Below are 18,916 nucleotides of genomic sequence, written 5' to 3'. Positions count from 1 at the left end.
TAATCTTGTCAGGGCACTGATTAAAAGGTTGGCATTACATTCCCATCTCTGCTGTTTTAACGCAACTTTAACCCATTTAAAATAAATAAGTGGATCTAAAGAGCTCTGGCAAGAAATCACAGTGCGCATAAGAGAGAGGAAATCATACCCCCTAATGTCTAGCCAATTATTCCTTCTTTTACATTGCAGACTGGGTTGTGCATTTCTTAAGTGAGGTTCTTTCCATTAAAAGAAGCACTTAATTAGATGCAGATTAACACCCATACATGCAGCGTGACGAGCAACAAAGCAAATCTCCTTCTCACTAGGGCTTTGCTTAAATTTGAGAGATTTCTAATGTACGAACAACAGCGCACGATAGGTTCTGAATTCATTTATTACTCTGATTAATCTCAAAGACAAGCACATAAACCAGATTCCGTATGACATCAGTAAAAATATTTTTCAGACATTTCAGTAACGTGCATATTGTAAGCATGTTGCATGGTGCTATTATATTTGTCCTTGACAGATGAAAGCAGATTTGAAATAATCTCTCTCATTTTTTTTGCAGCACAAATGAAATAGTTGAGGAAGGTAACGCTCTACTGATAAGGAACAAAGAGGGTGCTATGCTATTTCTGTAGCAGTAAGAATGTGGCAAATTGCATTTCGCCTGATGCATAAACCTGGAGCATCGCTGCCCATTATTTTCTGTGACAGCTTCTCTGTTTTAGACGAGATGCTGAGTACTGATGCTATAAATACAACATCTGGTTGTTGGCGACTGAAGCAACCAATTTTTAAAGTGCTGAACCTGCTTCAGCCATTGGAGTAATAGTGACCCACAGACAACTGATATTGTGGGGTAAATGATGGGGCGGTACTGAGGCACAATAGTTAGCACTGCTGCCTCACAGTGCCAGGGACCCGGGTTCAATTCTGACCTCCGGGCCACTGGCTGTATGGAGTTTGCACTTTCTCTCTGTGTGGATTTCCTCCGGATGCTCCCATTTCTTCCCACAGATGTGCAGGTTAGGTGGATTGGCCATGCTAAATTGCCCCAAAGTGTCCAAAGGTAGGGTGGGGTGATAGGGACAGGGCAGGGGATTTGTCCTAGGTTAGGTAGTCTTTGGAAGGGTCGGTGCAGACTCGATGGGCCGAATGACCTCAGACTACACTTCAGGTATTCTATACGATTCTATGAATTTTCTCAAGGAAACCAAGTTTTAGTTTTGATTACAGTGAGAAAACAGCTTCTGCCATGGTGTTGTAGACACCTATCTTGGTGAAGATACCCTTTTTTTTCCAAAATTTAGAGTACCCAATTCCTTTTTTCCAATTAAAGGCGATTTAGCATGGCCAATCCACCTACCCTGCACATCTTTGGGTTGTGGGGGCGAAACCCACGCAGACACGGGGAGAATGTGCAAACTCCACACGGACAGTGACCCAGAGCCGGGATCGAACCTGGGACCTCAGTGCCGTGAGGCTGCAGGGCTAACCACTGCGCCACCATGCTGCCCGCTGGTGAAGATACCCTGATGGAATTCTAGCAGACGGAAGTGAAGGTTGGTCAGGTACTGTCATGGCTGAGGATTTTTAATTCATTCATGGGATATGGGCGTTGCTGGCTGGGCCAGCACTTATTGTCTCTTCCCACTTGCCCTCGAATTGAATGGCTTGCCAGGCCATGAGTCAATGACTTTACTGTGAGTCTGGCGTCAAATGTAAACCAGACCAAGTAAGGGAGGCAGATTTCCTTCCCTAGGATATTGGTGAGCCAGATGGGGTTTTTTAAAATGCCAATCAACAATAGTTGCATGATTTCCAAATTGTTTTTTTTACATGAATTCAATTGACCATAGGACTCCAACATTTAAACATTTATAAGGTCCCCACCTCCCACCCATCCAGAACAGAATTACAGGTACCTTAACCTTGATCTAGAAAAATCTGCAGCCATATAGGACCATAGGAATTGGAAGCAGAAGTTGGCAATTCAGCCCTTTGAGCCTGCTCCGCCATTCAATCAGATCATGGCTGATCTCTTCCTGGTCTAAAAGCCACCTCCCTGCCTCTTCCCCATATCCCTTTAACCCATTAAAAAAAATCTGAAACATATTTTATCTCCTTCTTGAAACCATTTAATGACTCGGATTCAACCACACTATGGGGCAGCGAGTTCCACAAATTCACCACCCTCTGCGAGAAGTAGTTCCTCCTCATCTCAGTTCTAAATCTACTGACTCTCAACCTATATCTGTGGCCTCTCATTCTAGATTGTCCTACAAGGGGGAAAATGTGGTCGACATTTACTTTATCAATCCCTTTTAGTATTTCTTTTATTCGTTCTCGGGATTTGGGCGTCGTTGGCTGGGCCAGCATTTGTTGCCCATCCCTACTTGCCCTTGAACTGAGCGGCTTGCTGGGCAATTTCAGTGGTGGGACAGTTAAGAGTGAACCGCATTGCTGTGTGGGTCTGGAGTCACGTGTAGGCCGGGTAAGGATGGCAGATTTCCCTCCCTGAAGGACATTCGTGAACTAGATGGGTTTTAATGATAATCGGCAATGGCTTTGTGGTCTTTACAGTATTAGGCTTTTAATTGCAGATACTTATTGAATTCAAATTTCACCATCTGGAAAGGCATTGCTTGATAAGGGATAGTCAGCACGGATTTGTGAGGGGTAGGTCTTGCCTTACAAGTCTTATTGACTTCTTTGAGGAGGTGACCAAGCATGTGGATGAAGGTAAAGCAGTGGATGTAGTGTATATGGATTTTAGTAAGGCATTTGATAAGGTTCCCCATGGTAGGCTTATGCAGAAAGTAAGGAGGCATGGGATAGTGGGAAATTTGGCCAGTTGGATAACAAACTGGCTAACCGATAGAAGACAGAGGGTGGTGGTGGATGGCAAATATTCAGCCTGGAGCCCAGTTATCAGTGGCGTACCGCAGGGATCAGTTCTGGGTCCTCTGCTGTTTGTGATTTTCATTAACGACTTGGATGAGGGAGTTGAAGGGTGGGTCAGTGATTAACCTAGGACAAAAGTTCGGTGCAACATTGTGGGCCGAAGGGCCTGTTCTGTGCTGTATTTCTCTATCTATCTGCCATGGTGGGATTCGAACCTGGGACCCCAGAGCATTACCCTGGGTCTCTGGATTACTAATCCAGTGACAATACCACTTGGCCAGTGTCTCCCCATACATACCTCGAGCAGATCCCCTCTCACCCTTCTAAACTCCAGCGAGCATAAGCCCAAATAATTTAATCACTCCTCACATGACAATCCTTTCATCTCCAGAATCATGGTGAACCTCCTCTGAACTGCCTCCAATGCCACCACATCCTTCTTCAAATAAGGAGACCAAAACTGGATACAATATTCCAGATGTGGTCTCACCAACACCCTATACAATTGCAACAACACTTCTCTACTTTTATACTTCAGTCCCTTTGAAATAAAAGCCAACATTCCATTTGCCTTTTTAATTACATGCTGTACCTGCGTACCGACTTTCTGTGATTCAAGAACAAAGATACCCAGATCCCGCTGCCCAGATGCATTTTGAATGTGCTTTCCATTTAGATAATAATTTGTCTTTCTATTTTTCAGCCAAAATCGTTAACCTCGCACTTATCCACATTAAACTCCATCTGTCAAATTTTGGCCCAATCTCCCAGCCGATCTATCTGTAAAATCTTTATCTCCTCTTCACTGCCTGCTTCCAACCTATTTTAGTATCATCCGTAAATTTTGCTATTTTACACACTGTCCCTGCTTGCAGATCCTTTATATAGATTGTGAATAGTTGAGGTTCGAGGACTGACGCCTGCGGAACTCTGCTGTTTACAGGTCATCAGCCAGAGAAGGACCCATTTAACCCGACCCTTTGCTTTCTGTCAGTCAGCCAATCCTCAATCTATTCTCGTACTCAATCCCCAAACCCCTGCCATCTCACCTTTTCATAAGTCTTTTAAAAAAATATTTTTTATTCTTCTCCTTTTTCACATTTTCTCCCAAATTTACACCCAACAATAAATAATAATCAGTAATGAACGTAATGTCAATCCCCATATCAATAACAACGATCCCATCCTCCCACCAAACCCCACACATTGGCCCGCATGTTAACATAAACAAATGACAAAAAGAAATCAGGAATCACCCATAGTCACCATTAACACATACAGTCCCCCTCCCCCCCCAACCCTCCCAGCCCCCAACCCCCTAATGTTCGATGTGATCCAATTCTCGAAAGTGCATAATGAATAACGCCCAGGAATTGTAGAACCCCTCCATCCTTCCCCTCAGTTCAAATTTAACCTTCTCAAGAGTCAAGAATTCCAGCAGGTCCCCCTCGCCACGCCAGGGCACAGGGTGGAGAGGTTGCTCTCCATCCCATCAGGATCCACCTTCGGGCGATCAATGAGGCGAAGTTTACAACATCTGCCTCCGGGCCCGTTTCCAACCCCGGTTGCTCCGACACCCCGAATTATGGCCTCCCGAGGACCCGGGTCCAGTTTCACGTGCACCAGTTTAGAGATTACCCTAAAATCCTCCTTCCAGTAATCCTCCAGTTTTGGACAGGACCAAAACATATGAACATGGTTTGTGGGCCCCCCCCCCCGCAATGTTCACACACATCTACCCCCTCAAAGAGCCGGCTCATCCTCACCCTTGTAAGATGTGCTCTATATACCACCTTCAGCTGTATCAGCCCCAACCTCAGACACGAGGTGGAGGTGTTCATCCTCCGGAGCACCGCACACCACAATCCCTCCTCCATACCCTCTCCCAACTCTTCCTCCAACTTTGCCTTGATCCCTTCTAGCGGCGCCTTCTCTTCCTCCATCATAGCCCCGTAAACCGCCGATACTACCCCCTTCTCCAGTCCCCCTGTCGTCAGCACCTCCTCCAGCAATGTGGAAGCCGGCTCTGCTGGGAAGCTCTGCATCTCCTTTCTGGCAAAGTCTCGAACCTGTATGTATCTAAATATTTCCCCTTGCTCCAGCCCATACATCGTTCCTAGCTCCTTCAATCCTGCAAAACAACTCCCCAGAAACAAATCTTTTAGTGTCCTAATTCCTTTCTCCTCCCATCTCCAAAAATTTCCATCCCACTTCCCTGACTGAAATCTATGGTTCCCCTGAATCGGCATTTCTCTGGACCCTGCCCCCAGCCAAAAGTGCAGTTGAAACTGCCTCCAAATTCTCAATGAAGCTAATATTACTGGACTCCTTGAGTATCTCCCCAGGGTCGTTGGAAGCGGCGTGTCGCTAGCGCCTTCAATCCCGACCCCCGACTCCCTACCGAAACCCTCCTCCATTGGGAGTCAACCCCTCTGACCCAGCTAAGTACCTTCTTCACATTTGCCGCCCAGTAATAATACATCAGGTTCGGAAGTCCCAAACCCCCTGCCTACCTTCCTCTCTGTAGTACAACCTGTCTAATTCTGGCCAACTTTCCCATATGAACGAGGTAATCATTCCTTCAATCTCTCTAAAAAATGCCTTTGGCAGGAAAATCAGTAGGCATTGAAAAATAAACAGGAATCGCAGCAGCACATTCATTTTAACTGCCTGTACCCGACCTGCCAGTGACAGAGGGAGACCATCCCACCTTGCCAGATCAGCTTTCACTCTCCCCACCAAACTAGAAATGTTGTACCTACGGAGCCCCCGCCCCCAATCTTGGGCAACCTGCACCCCCAGGTATCTAAAGCGAGTCCCTGCCTTACGGAATGGCAGGCCCTCCCCCCCCCCCCCCCCCCCCCCCCCACCCCTGCCCCCACCCCTGGCCGAGACACCACAAAATATTCACTTTTGTCTAGGTTTAATTTGTACCCCGAGAAAGACCCAAACACCCAAAGCAGCTCCAGCATTCCCTGTTGACACACTCGGTTCCGACACGTATAATAACAAGTCATCGGCATATAAGGACACCCTATGCTCTATCCACCCCCCCCCCCCCCCCCCCTGCGCACTATCCCGTTCCATACCCCAAACTCCTTAATGCGAGGGCCAATGTGAGAGCAAACAGCCGGGGAGACATAGGACATCCCTGCCTAGTCCCACGGTAAAGTGGAAAATATTCTGAGCTGATGTTATTTGTGCGGACATTGGCCCTCGGCTCTTTATATAATAGCTTTACCCAGTCCACAAATCTGGGTCCAATTCCAAATCGCCCTAGAACTGCCATCAAGTACCCCCCATTCTACCCGGTCAAACGCTTTCACGGCGCCCAATGCCACAACTGTTTCCTTCCCCTCCACCGGTACATCCCCACCATCAGCGGTACCAACTTATTTTTGAATTTATAAATAATATTCCACCGGAAACCCACCGGCTTCCCCGATTGCATCCTCCCAATCGCATCTTTTATCTCTTGCTCTACTATCGCCCCCTCTAATGTAGCCCTGTCCCCCTCCCCTAACCTCGGGACTCCAGCCCACCTAGAAATTCCTGCACCTCCCGGCCTCCCCCAGGTGGCTGTGACCTGTACAACCTCTCATAGAATTCCTTAAAAACCTTGTTAATCTGATCTGGAGCCACCACCAACTTCCCTGCCCTGTCCCGGACCTGGACAATTTTCTCCGTCAGTCTTTTAAGCGGCATAGAATCCATTGAATCCCTCCAGTGCAGAAAGAGGCCATTTGGCCCATCAAGCCTGCACCAACCCTCTGAAAGATGATTCTACCTAGGCCTACTTCCCCCTCATCTGAATATATTTCAAACAACTACACGGTTTTATCCTTCATTATCCTGTATTGAATGCCAGTCAACATGCAGAGAAATCAAAAGCTATTATTACAAAATTTGCCTTATGATATCTTGAAGTTATTCTCCCATGACTGCTGAGAGATTTATCCTGAAGTAATAGTCTGGATTTACTTTGTATCGCTGCTATAACATGGACTATTATATTGCATAGTCATTCCCAAGCAGAATAGTGTTTCTTTGCCTCACCAAGACAGAGGTCAATAGATTTTTGAACATTAAGGAGCTTAAGTGATATGGAGATAATACAGGAAGGTGGAGTTGAGATAGAACATCTTGTTGAATGTTAGAACAGGCTTGAAAGCGAAATGGACAACTTCACTTCCTTCATGAAGTCACCTGGTGCTGAGATATTTTGCATTAAGAGAATTTGAGTTGCTCAAACCTAGTTGTAAACTGCAAGGATCTGCCAAGCCCCAAAACCTAATAGACGGGAAAAGGTTTTAGAAACAATTTTGAAACAGAAACCAATTAACACTGAATTCAAATAAAAGGGAATCATGAGAAAGACAAGAAAGGAGATGAATCACAAGAGAATGTCTGAGTCGAACTGGGTCCTATTATTGAAATTGTGATAATTAGATTCTCTGCTCTCATAGAAAGTGGATAACTGTAGGTGAATATCCAGGATGGCAGACTATTATAATAAACACACGGAATAGGAATAGAGTTAAACATTCAACTGGATAACAGTGTTCCAAAACCTCTGAAGGAAGATGCATCAAATCTTCATGTTCCATTCTGAGGGAGAAAGAAGTCTCAATACCATCTCAAAACCTTTGAGGTAGGTGGTCTAAACTGGGTTAGAATAACCTTGAGAGGTCCCACACGGGAGACTGATAGCAAAGGTCCATGGGATCCAAGGAAATTTGGCAAATTGGATCCAGAATTGGCTGAGTGGCAGGAAGCAGAGGGTGATGGTCGAGGGGTGTTTTTCTGACTGGAAGCCTGTGTCCAGTGGGGTCCCACAGGAATCAGTGTTGGGGCCTTTGCTATTTGTGGTTTCTATGAATGATTTAGACATGGATGTAGGAGGGTTGATCAGAAAATTGATGGGGTGGTAAATAGTGAGGAGGATAGCCTTCAATTACAGGAGGATATAGACGGGCTGGTCAGATGGGCTGTACCTTCCGTTATCCTATTATGCATTTTCTTTTCTTTTCTTTTCTTTTCATTTACTTAATGATCTATTGAGCGGCTCGCAGAAAAATACTTTTCACTGTACCTCAGTACACGTGACAATAAACAAAATCCAAATCCAGTGGCAAATGGAATTCAATCCAGATAAGTGCGTGGTGATGCACTTGGGTAGAACAAACAAGACAAGGAAATACATGATAAGCTGCAGAACCCTGGGAAGCATCGGGGATCAGAGAGGTCTTGGTGTGCATGTACACTGGTCCCTTAAAGTAGTTGGGCAGGTGGAAAAAGAGGTTATGAAGACATATGGGGCGCGATTCTCTGCAAATGCGGAGAGTCGTAAAGGCTGCCGTGAAACCGGCCGTGTTTCACGGCAGCCTCCGCGCCCCCTCCCGGGACCCGATTCACCCTCCCGGTCGGGGCTAGCATCGCGGCCCCGGGAAGAACGGCAGCGCGGGCTTAGCGAACGTTCGCTAAGCCCGGCCAGCAAGACTCACGGCGGCTGACGCGCACGATGACATCAGCCGCGCATGCGCGGGTTGGATGGCTCCAACCCGCGCATGCGCGGATGACATCATCGCGCCTATGCGTCAAACCCGCGCATGCGCGGTCCGTCATGCCCCTCAGCCACCCCGCGGACTGATCCTGCGGGGCGGCGGAGGGACAAAGAGTGCGCGGGAATCGGACCCGCTGCCCGCGATTGGTGCCCACCGATCACGGGCCCATGCCACCCTTGGCACGGCCGTGGTGCGGCCGTGCCAATCGGTGGCATGGTTGTGCAGAACGGCACTTTGCGGCCGTTTTCACGAACTGTGATAGCGGGTGTGTTTAAATTCGTGAAAACGGCCGTAAAGGCCTGGGAAATCGGCCCATCGGCTAGGGGAGAATCGCTGCTCGCCGTAAAAATCGGCGAGCAGCGATTCGTGTCGCGGGGCGGCCGTGGGGGGGGGGGGGGGGGGGGGGGGAGAATAGCGGGAGGTCGGGAAAAATGTCGGGAAGGCCCTCCCGCTATTCTCCGACCCGTCGTGGGGGGCGGAGAATCGCGCCCATGGTATGCTTGCCATGGAGTTTAACAGCAGAGAGGTTATGCTGGAATTGTATTAAACCTTGGTTAGGCCACAGCTAGAGTATTGTGTGGAGTTCTGGAACCTACTTTATAGAAGGGATGCGATAGCACTGGAAAGGGTGCAGAGGAGATTTATCAGGATGTTACCTCGGCTGGAGAGGTTTAGCCAAGAAGAGAGATTGGATAGACTGGTGTTGTTTTCATTGGAGCAGAGGAGACTGAGGGAGAACATGATCGAGATATATAAAATTATGAGGAGCGAAGATACAGTAGACAGGAAGAAGCATCTTGCCTTGGTGGAGGGACCAATGACTGGGGAGCATACATTTAAGGTAAGGGGCAGGAGGTTTAGAGGGGATGTGAGGAAATACCTTTTCACTCAGAGTGTGATGGGAATCTGGAACTCACTGCTTGAAAGTGTGGTGAAGGCAGAGACCCTCATAAAAAATGTAAGAAGTATTTAGATCTGCACATGCAATGCCAAAGAATACAAGGCTATGGGCCAAGTGCTGGAAAATGGGATTAGTGGTTGTTTTTGACCGGCGCAGATGCAATGGACTGAACGGCCTTTTCGGTGCTGTAGACTATGACACCAGGTGAAGACGAATGAAGAATTTGCTTCTAATTGAATTACTGCTAATTGCAAAAGTTTACACACACAGCCAAAATAATTACAAAATCGACAGAATAACAGTGCATGTGTGTGGATCTTCAGGCCAATGTGGGCCTCATTTAAATGAAGATGGTGAACTGTAGGTCGCTTTTTTAGGGAAGGTGGACAATTGGCAGGTTCTCACACAGAGCTGGTCACTGGGGTGTGTGTGTCGGGGGGAGGGAGGGGGTGTAATTTGGCAGTGCAGGATGGGTGGAGTCAAAAGGCACAAGCTCACTGACAATGGGTTGGGATTTTCTTGCAGGTCAAGGAAGAGAATTTGTGCATCTCAGGAAATCATACATTCCCTTTTCATAAGCAGCTTCAAAATTTAAGCACTGTCATTTAAGCCATTCAAATCATATATACTATTCTTCACTGAGATATCATTCCGTTGGAATTTGTGGATTTTAATGAGTATTTCGCTAAAAAGCTGCCACTCACAGGAACATTACAATCGAGCGTAATCTTGTCTTTACTTCCAGCAGGTGTTGCTGGGTAACCATTTTCTTATCCCTGATGCTGAGACCCATTGGAGTGTCCAACCAGGAGGTCACCCAAGACAGATAGGAGATCTCTTGGACTCCAAGGTGCGACAACTGGTCAGAAAAAGCATTCCCCCATCACGGATTTCCGCATTCCAGTCATTCATCATTAAGTAAATAGAATCATGTGACTCACCGTAAAAAATTGTAGGATGTGGGCAGTTCAAAATGACAATCTTGCTTATCATCTCAGGATAATAGATAGCAAAACACCAGGCGATTAATCCACCCCAGTCATGGCCAATCAGGACACACTTCTTGTAGCCTGCACAAAAAGGTAGAAGCCAACACCTCAATACATAGAAATGAGAAAATCAATGCAAGGACTTTTGATCGTAAAAGTCAAACTCATCTCCATCAGAAAACTGCATGACTCAAAACTGTTCAGTTTTGAAACATCCATCATTTATACATCTCCTTGTAAACCCAAATCATATTTGGCTGAAAGGTTCTGTTTTCCATGCACTTGACTTTTATGGTGGTCGCAAGCTGCTTTGTGGAGTAAAAAGTGTGGGAATGCAACAGTTATGGTGGATTCAATTATAAGGGGAATAGACTCCAGGATGGTATGTTGCCTCCCTGGTGCTAGTGTCAAGGATGTCTCGGAGCGTCTACAGGACATTCTGGAGAGGGAGGTTGAATAGCCAGGGGTTGTGTTACATATCGGTACAACGACATAGGTAAAAAAAGGAATGAGATCCTAAAAGGTGAATATAAAGTGTCAGGAGGTAAATTGAAAAGTAGGTCCTCAAAGGCAAAGGTAGTGATTTCAAGGTTACCACCAGTGCCACATGTTAGTCACAGTAGAAGTAGCAGGATATATTGGATGAACATTGGGACCAGATCTGGATGAAGGTGAAACCAGTACGGTTATACCTGGGAAGGACCGAGACTGATGTCCTAGGGCAAGAGTTTGCTAGTGTGGTTGGGAAGGGTTTAAACTAGAATGGCAGGGGATGGGAACCTAAGCAGGGTGACAAGGGAAAGAAAAACAAGGGCAGTAATAAGAGGAAGAAGAGTAAAATCCAAAAACGGTAGATCAGGGCAATCAAGGGCGACAGGCAAATAGGGCCACAGAACAAAGAAAAGTTAGGATGATTAAAAATGGCAAAAAGGCGACCTTAAAGGCTTTGTATCTTAGTGCATGAAGCATTTTGAAAAAGGAAAACGAACTGATGGCGCAAATCGAGGTAAATGGATGTGATCTCATAGCCAAGACAGAGACATGGTTACAAGGAGATGGCAGCGCGGTAGCACAAGTGGCTAGTACTGTGGCTTCACCGCACCAGGGTCCCAGGTTCGATTCCCCGCTGGGCCACTATCTGTGCGGAGTCTGCACGTTATCCCCGTGTCTGCGTGGGTTTCCATGGGTGCTCCGGTTTCCTCCCACAGTCCAAAGACGTACAGGTTAGGTGGATTGGCCATGCTAAATTGCCCTTAGTGTCCAAAAAAGGTTAGGAGGGGTTATTTGGTTACGGGGATAGGGTGGAAGTGAGGGCTGAAGTGGGTCGGTGCAGACTCGATGGGCCAAATGGCCTCCTTCTGCACTGTATGTTCTAAAACTAGGAACTTAAAGTTGAGGCACATTTGACCTTTTGGAAGGATAGGAGGAAAGGAAAATTATAATAGGATATTGGAATACTAGGAAATTAAATGATATGGAGGGTAGTCCTGGATGTTGGTGCTAATGTGGTGTGGTAACACTCTTACGAAGAGATGAATTGAGGACATTTGTGAGAGATGACCTACACTCGGCTGATGTAGAGTCCATTTGGGTGGAGATAAAAAAACAGCAAGGTAAAGAAGACATCGGTAGTAGTGCATAGATCCCCCCCCCCTCAAACAGTAGCCACACTGTAAAAAAAGGGTATAACTCAACAAATAATAGAAGCCTGTAAAAAGAATAGAGCAATAATTATGGGTGACTTTAATCTTCATGCTAATTGGGTTAATCAGGTTTGAAAGGGTAGCTACGGCAACAAATTCATAGAATGCATTAGGGATAGTTTCTGAGAGCAATATGTCAGAAAGGCAAGAGGGAACAGGCTACCTTGGATCTGGTAATGGTCCATGAGGTAGGTTTAGTAAATGATCTCAGAGCAAAAGGTCCCTGAGGAAGTAGTGATCATAACATGATGGAATTAAATATTCAGTTTGAGAGTGGGAAACGTGGGTTGGAAACAACAGTGTTTAACTTGAATAAAGGGAATTACAATGAAATGAGGATAGCGATGGCTGAAGTGAGTTGAGCCGATAGATTAGCAGGAAAGGCTGTAAACAAGCAGTGCCAGACATTGGGTGGACAGTAGCACAGTGGTTAGCACTGTTGCTTCACAGCTCCAGGTTCCCAGGTTCGATTCCCGGCTTGGGTCAAAACTCCTATTAATGCTAAAGAATACGAGGGGAGGAAATAAATGTCACTATCATCACTAGATAAACTAATGGGGCTAAAGGCAAATAATGCCCCGGCCCTGATGGCTTGCATCTGACGATACTAAAAGAAGTAGCTACAGAGATAGTGGATGCATTGGTTGTAATCTTTCAGAAATCTTTGGGTTCCGGAAAAGTACCAGAGGATTAGAAAACTGCCAATGTGACACCTCTATTCAAAAAGGGAGGGAGGCAAAAAGAGAGTAACTATAGACCGATTAACCTAACATCTATTGTTGGAAAAATGTTGGAATCAATTATTAAGGACGTAAAAACAGCACATTTGTAAAATCGAATCAAGCGGAGTCAGCATGGCTTCATAAAAGGGAAATGGTGCCTGACTAATTTATTAGAGTTTATTGAGGAAGTTTCAACCAGAGTGGATAGAGGGGAACCAGTAGATGTGGTGTATTTGGACTTCCAGAAGGCGTTCAACAAGGTACATCACAAAAGGTTAAGTCATGAGATAAGAGCCCCTGGTTTTGGAGGTAGTATATTGGCATGGATCGAGAATTGGCTACTGGGCTGGGAACAGCAAATGGGTATAAGGGGTTCTTTTTCAGGTTGGCGACCTGTAACTGGTGGGTTTCCACAGGGATTAGTGCTGGAACCGCAACTATTTACAATTTGTATTGGTGACTTGGAGCAAATGTACTGTAGCCAAATTTGCACGATGACACAGAAATAGGTGGAACTGCAAATTGTGAGAGGGATACAAACAGTTTGCAAAGAGATATTGATAGGTTATGTATGTGGGCAAAAAGTTGGAAAATGGAGCATAATGTGGGAAAATGTGAAGTTGTATCAGAATAAAGCGGGGCCAATTTAAGACTGAGATGAGGTGGAATTTCTTCTCTCAGAGGGCTGTGAGCTTTGGGTACTCATTGCCAAAGAGAACTATGGGGGCAGAGTCCTTGGCCGGCATTCCCCGAGCCAGCAGGGGGTCGGAGAATCCCCGGGGGGGGGCGCGTGAATCCTGCCACGCCGCTCCGACACCGGGCCACCGATTCTCCGCGGCCGTGGCCGCCAAGCTGCCGGTCGCTGAAGAATTGGCGCAAACCGTGCCGGCGCAGACGCCGCGGTCGCTGGTCGGGGGCCGTTGAAAGCGATTCTCCGCACTCAACGGGCCGACTGCCCACCGAGTTCCACCAAATCCCGTTTACGTATGGCCCTACCTGGCAGGACCTCAGCGTTCTGGCTGCGTCCTGGTGGGGGGAGCTGACTCCGAGGGGGCCTCCATGGTGGCCAGGCCCGCGATTGGGGGCAACCGATTGGCGGGCGGGCTCATTCTGTGGGGGAGGGGGGGTTCTATATTCCTCCGCGCCGGGCCCCTGTAGGGTTCCGCCATATTGCCCGCAAGCAGGCACGGAGACAGCCGTGGCACGCATGCACGGTCCCGCGCCGGCCGTGGTGGGCCGGTTACCGGTACCGGAGCAGCGCACAGCACTCCGCCACCATTCTAGCCCCCTAGGAAGGGGTCCTGGAGGCCCGTTGACGCCTGCGGCGCTTGCGCCGGTTTTGACGCCTGCGTCACACTTGCCCGGGATTTCGGAGAATCCCGGTCGTTGTGAATATGTAAGGCTGAGATAGACAGATTCTTGATCAGTGTGGGAATCAAGGGTTACCGGGAAAGGGCAGGAAAGTGGATGTTCGGCTGTCCGCATTAGCCATGATCCGATTGAATGGCAGAGCAGGCTCGAGGGGCAGGAATAGCCTATACCTGTCCCAATTTCTTATGGTCTTATGTCTTGGTGCCTAAAAAAAACCGAGATAAGTAAAATCAGAACATAACCCTCCATTAAGAGCTGGTTACCACAGCCCGTACAATACAGTCACTGATGTTTGAGAATCTTGGGAACTCTCATCTGATCCTTGTGCAGAAAATCTTGAGACCAAGTTTAAAATCAGAAAAATATTTCAATGGATAGATAGGCAGTTTATAACATGGGAAAGCAAATTAAATCACACACCCTTCAAAGGCCAGAACGTTTAAGTCAGTGATAAATGGCTGGTTCCAAAAGTTCATTACAGTTACAATATCTGGAGATTTTTCTCCAGGACTTTGCATTGGAACTTGCAATGATCAGAGATCCATTTCATTGCAGTGCCCTCTAGAGAGGATTGAGAGTCCGTGGGTGCGATTTAACTGGAAAAAAGCAGACTTCCTTTTTGGGCATTCAGCGAGGGGTTTCTTGGCACCTGTGTTAAACAGGACTCTGCTTTTTTTTTCCCTTAGAAGGAATCGAACTGGTCTGCCTGGTCTGCTTTAAAAGCCAGCGATTTAGCCAAGTGAGCTAAACCAGCCCCTAGCATGGAAGGCCTCAATGGTGCCAGTAGACACCGCATGCTACCTCTCCAGGGAAACCCAGCCGTGACCATAGCCACAGTAGAGGGGCAGACAGTGGGTCAGACAACCCCCTTGATTTCCTGCTGCCTGTACCTGGTGATGATAAGTTTGGCCAAGCCCCAGGAGCAGGTTCTCCTTTCCTGGCCCTCTCCACATCGTGTGCCTGTAGTTCAGCAGCGTGGGGCTGAAGTACAGGCAAAACTGCGACAAAAGGATTTGTTAGTGACTGAAAAGTTGGTGCAGTCTAAAACCAGCTTTTTAAGCATTGTCCACGGATTCCACAAAGCCACAAAATGAGCAAACATCTGAACTGATACATCCGTCACTGTATGGGGCTGCTGCTTGCACACCCTCCACCCCAGGTCCCTGAAGTTAAGGGGGAGCACACCTCCATTGAGGGACCCCCACTGGGGATCTCCGCCACCGGAGGGCAACAAGGCACACCATGGAGTGTCTGACCCCGGGCGAGGCCAAGGCAGTGAAGGGTGTGCAGTAGCAGCCCATACAGGAAACCCTTGCACACAGTGTGATGGGCATGGAGGGTGTTTTCCCGAGGCAGCTCCGGCTCCTGAGGGGGGGGGGATTCAGGGCTTGGGGCCAACGTGAAATTCTGTCCGAGCAAGGGCGTGCCCAGACGGGAGTCTACCTCACAATTGCACCACCTTGAGATCACGGCTGCCGTCAGATCCAATCACGAACCTTTTGAGGTCATGGATGGCATTGATTGTGAGCCGAACATGCATTGGCACACGTTGACCAGAACCCAGCCTCTGTAAGACAGCACTCGGAGCAGTCCTGTCCAGTGTCTCCCAGGTTACAAATTGGGTGTCAATCAGTGACACACTCATGCATTGTACTGCTGACTTAATTGGCACAATTGACTCATCAAGGAAGGAGCTGATCAGGCAGCTGGTTTCCCTTTGTGGCAGGTGAGGAACATCTGATTCAATTCAACTCTACAATTCAGAGATCACCCTCATGCCACCAGCTCACATGGGCTGGGGAGTAAACAAGCTGAACAGCCAGCCACTCAGACACCAGTGTCTGACAGCCAGGCCTTCATAACCCCTGCAAGGCCTTGAACTTCCATAAAGCTCTTGCCCTCTGGCTTCACAGTGCTGTCTGAGTCTGGGGGTTCATTCGCACTACACTCATCCCCCCCCCCCCCCTGTGTGAGGGTCTTCAGGCCTCAATAGGTTGGGAAAACCCTCCTTCTCAGAGTCCCCCTCATGGGACCACCCAGGCACCTCGCAGTTGCCTCCAGTGCTGACCCTATGGATTCCTCTACTCCCACCCACTTTCCAGCTGCCACTCTGGGAGGGCAATCCCTCAGTGGTTATATCATCATAAGCCGAGAAATGGGGATATGGGAAGTGCTGCCTCCAAACCAGCTGCTAGATTCCTTTACGGTTCGGAGTTCTCAGACACGAAGGGCTGGAAGTGACCCCCCCGGCGCTGAATTGCCAAGACTGAAACCCCCCCCCCCCAAGCCCCGAGTTGAATCTATCTGGGTCCCCCGCATCCTCGTCGCTGCCTCCTCTCTGGCTACATTGGTAATGGCGGCCCCAGCGCTGACCTTCAGTACCCCCTGTGGCGTTGAGGCCACCAGGGTCTCAATTTTATACAGTTGTAAATCGCGCCTGTGTGACGATGACTACTCAGTGAGTGGGGAAGTCCTGAAGGGAGGATTCACTAATTATATTATCATGTATTAAAATGAGGTTCCCGGCCTTCCACAGCGAATTTCTCATCATGTCGCTGGCGAGGGACCTGGAAAATCGGAAATTGCGATATCGCCGGAGAGAATCGTGTTTCACGCTTCCCGCCGGATTTTCCACCCGTGTCGCCGTTCTCAACAAGAACTGTAGCGGACTCAAAATCACCCCCTTCCTTCCCTGAAGGACATTAGTCAACCAGCTGGGTTTTTTCAACAATTAATAATTGTCATGGTCACCATTACTGATCCTAGTTTTACATTCCAGTTTAGTTATTGAATTTAAATTGCACCAACTGTCACGTGAACCCAAGTGCCCAGATCAAACAGCCTGGGCCCCTGGATGACTAGTTCAGGGTCATTACCACTACGCCATCTGTTTCTGTGAACAGGCAAAGCAGCCTTGCGTCCCCTGAGCCGATCAGATTGAAGATTCCTTACTCCAACACACAGGGCAGGATTTTTCCTTCAGGAGAAGGCAACAGAAATCAGGACCCAAATCTGCACCCGGGGGAAACAGTCACGCATTATGATTTTCACAAGTTCCTTGTCCAATTTAGGGGTGGCAGGCAGGCACGAAAGACGGGATTAAGAAAAAGAAACAGAAAGAAAGGGGGCGGGATTCCCACATTCGGCGGCAGAGTGCCCACCCCGTCGGAAACACCGTCGTGGTTCATGACGGTGTGAATGGGCCGCTGGGAGCCCCTACAGGGGGCCAGCACGGCGCTGGAGCGGTTCACGTCGCTCCAGCATCCCATCCCGGGACGAACTGTGCACCGCGGGATCCGCGCATGCGCAGTGGGGCCGGCACCAAAACGCACATGCGCGGTGGCCTCCCTCAACGCGCCGGCCCCGACGCAACATGGCGCGGGATTTCAGGGGCCGGCGCGTAAGAAAATAGGCCCAGGGAACGAGAGACCGACCCGCCGATTGGTGGACCCCGATCACGGGCCGTGCCCCAACGGAGGTCCCTGTCCTGGGGTCGGAGCCCCCCACAGGCCACCCCCATGACCCTGCGTGCAGAGTTCCTTCCGGCTGCGACCAGGTGTGGACAGCGCCGGAGGGACTTAGCCTTTTTAGAGCGGCCGCTCGTCCCATCCAAGCCGGAGCATGCAGCAACCCACGACAGGCACCGCGCCAAACGCGCCAGCGGAGAATCACGTGCCAGCGTTGGGGTGGCGTGACCCGGTTGTGAGGATTCACAGTGGCCCGCGACCAGCGCCGCGCCAAATGGAGAATTGCGTGCCAGCATTGGGGCGCCGTGGCCCGGTTGTGGGGATTCTCCAGCCCGGCCCCGGGCTGGGAGGATCCCACCCAGGTTCTTTGAAATTAAAAAAAAAATGTCCAATAACAATTGAAATCTGAAGGAATGTGACTCCACATTTGTAAAAGTAAATTTCAGCACCAGTGAAATGCACGTGCTCCAACCTTTTCTGACAAATTTAGTGGATATTTATTATCTCAGTACAGGAGGAACCTCACACCATTCCATATGTTTTTACCACTCCAACTCTCAGAAAGATACTGGTATAGTGAAGCTTCTAGAAGTGCAGGGTAACGTAAATATTCCCGATTTCTAAGTTTAACTGCAGCTAAGTATAGTTGCTGGAGGCAGCTGTCCAATTTATTAACGCTATTTATCAATAGCCTTTCCTTTAATTTTACTAAAAAAGATGGGCCATTATTTTTAAACTGAAAGCCAAAAATCAACGATACTATTTGAATTAATGTTAAATGTGCTTTGAGGATAAGAATTTCAAAATACACATTTTTCAAAAGCACCAGTAGTGACATTAGATTTAATTGTGCAAATCATTGCGAGGACATTTTAACTCTGAATAAAGTCTTTATTCCTCTATTTATTTCTTAAAACTCCTTTAAACATGTAGATATAAATCAACAAACAAATTGGATATATATCTTTTGAAAGTGAACATTATTAGCGTCTATTTGGCGAGATGAATGTCATAATTTTGATGCCAAGGGTGATATTGTTCACATTACTGGCAAACAGCATTTTTCAACAGGGATTTAATACAGTGATAATAGAGTAAGGCTTGGGAATTGAAGGCAACAATTAAACCAATTATTATCTTGCTGAGAGAGCTAGAGAAAGGTCACTCAGTCTTGGAACAGTAAAGATTTTGCAGAAAGCCAACACAGGTTCCTCGGAAATATTATGGCCGACTGCATGCTGGCCAAGTATCGAAGAATGCAAATTCCAGCTCTTTAATTTTGGTTTAAAAACCAAGATATGTTTTAA

General features: G+C 47.8%; 1 protein-coding gene across 1 annotated transcript in view; it reads right to left on the bottom strand.

Annotated features, from left to right (window-relative positions):
• ephx4 (epoxide hydrolase 4) overlaps window positions 1–18,916 on the bottom strand; it is an 89,827-nt gene that overhangs the window by 27,634 nt on the left and 43,277 nt on the right. The window contains exon 4 of the mRNA XM_038793819.1: window positions 10,299–10,427. Within this exon, the coding sequence (XP_038649747.1) occupies window positions 10,299–10,427 (129 nt within the window). The remainder of the gene's footprint in view (window positions 1–10,298; window positions 10,428–18,916) is intronic.

The sequence above is a fragment of the Scyliorhinus canicula genome, chromosome 4, assembly GCF_902713615.1.
Source record: "Scyliorhinus canicula chromosome 4, sScyCan1.1, whole genome shotgun sequence".
Taxonomy (NCBI): domain Eukaryota; kingdom Metazoa; phylum Chordata; class Chondrichthyes; order Carcharhiniformes; family Scyliorhinidae; genus Scyliorhinus; species Scyliorhinus canicula.
This window is presented reverse-complemented; position numbering and strand designations above follow the sequence as displayed.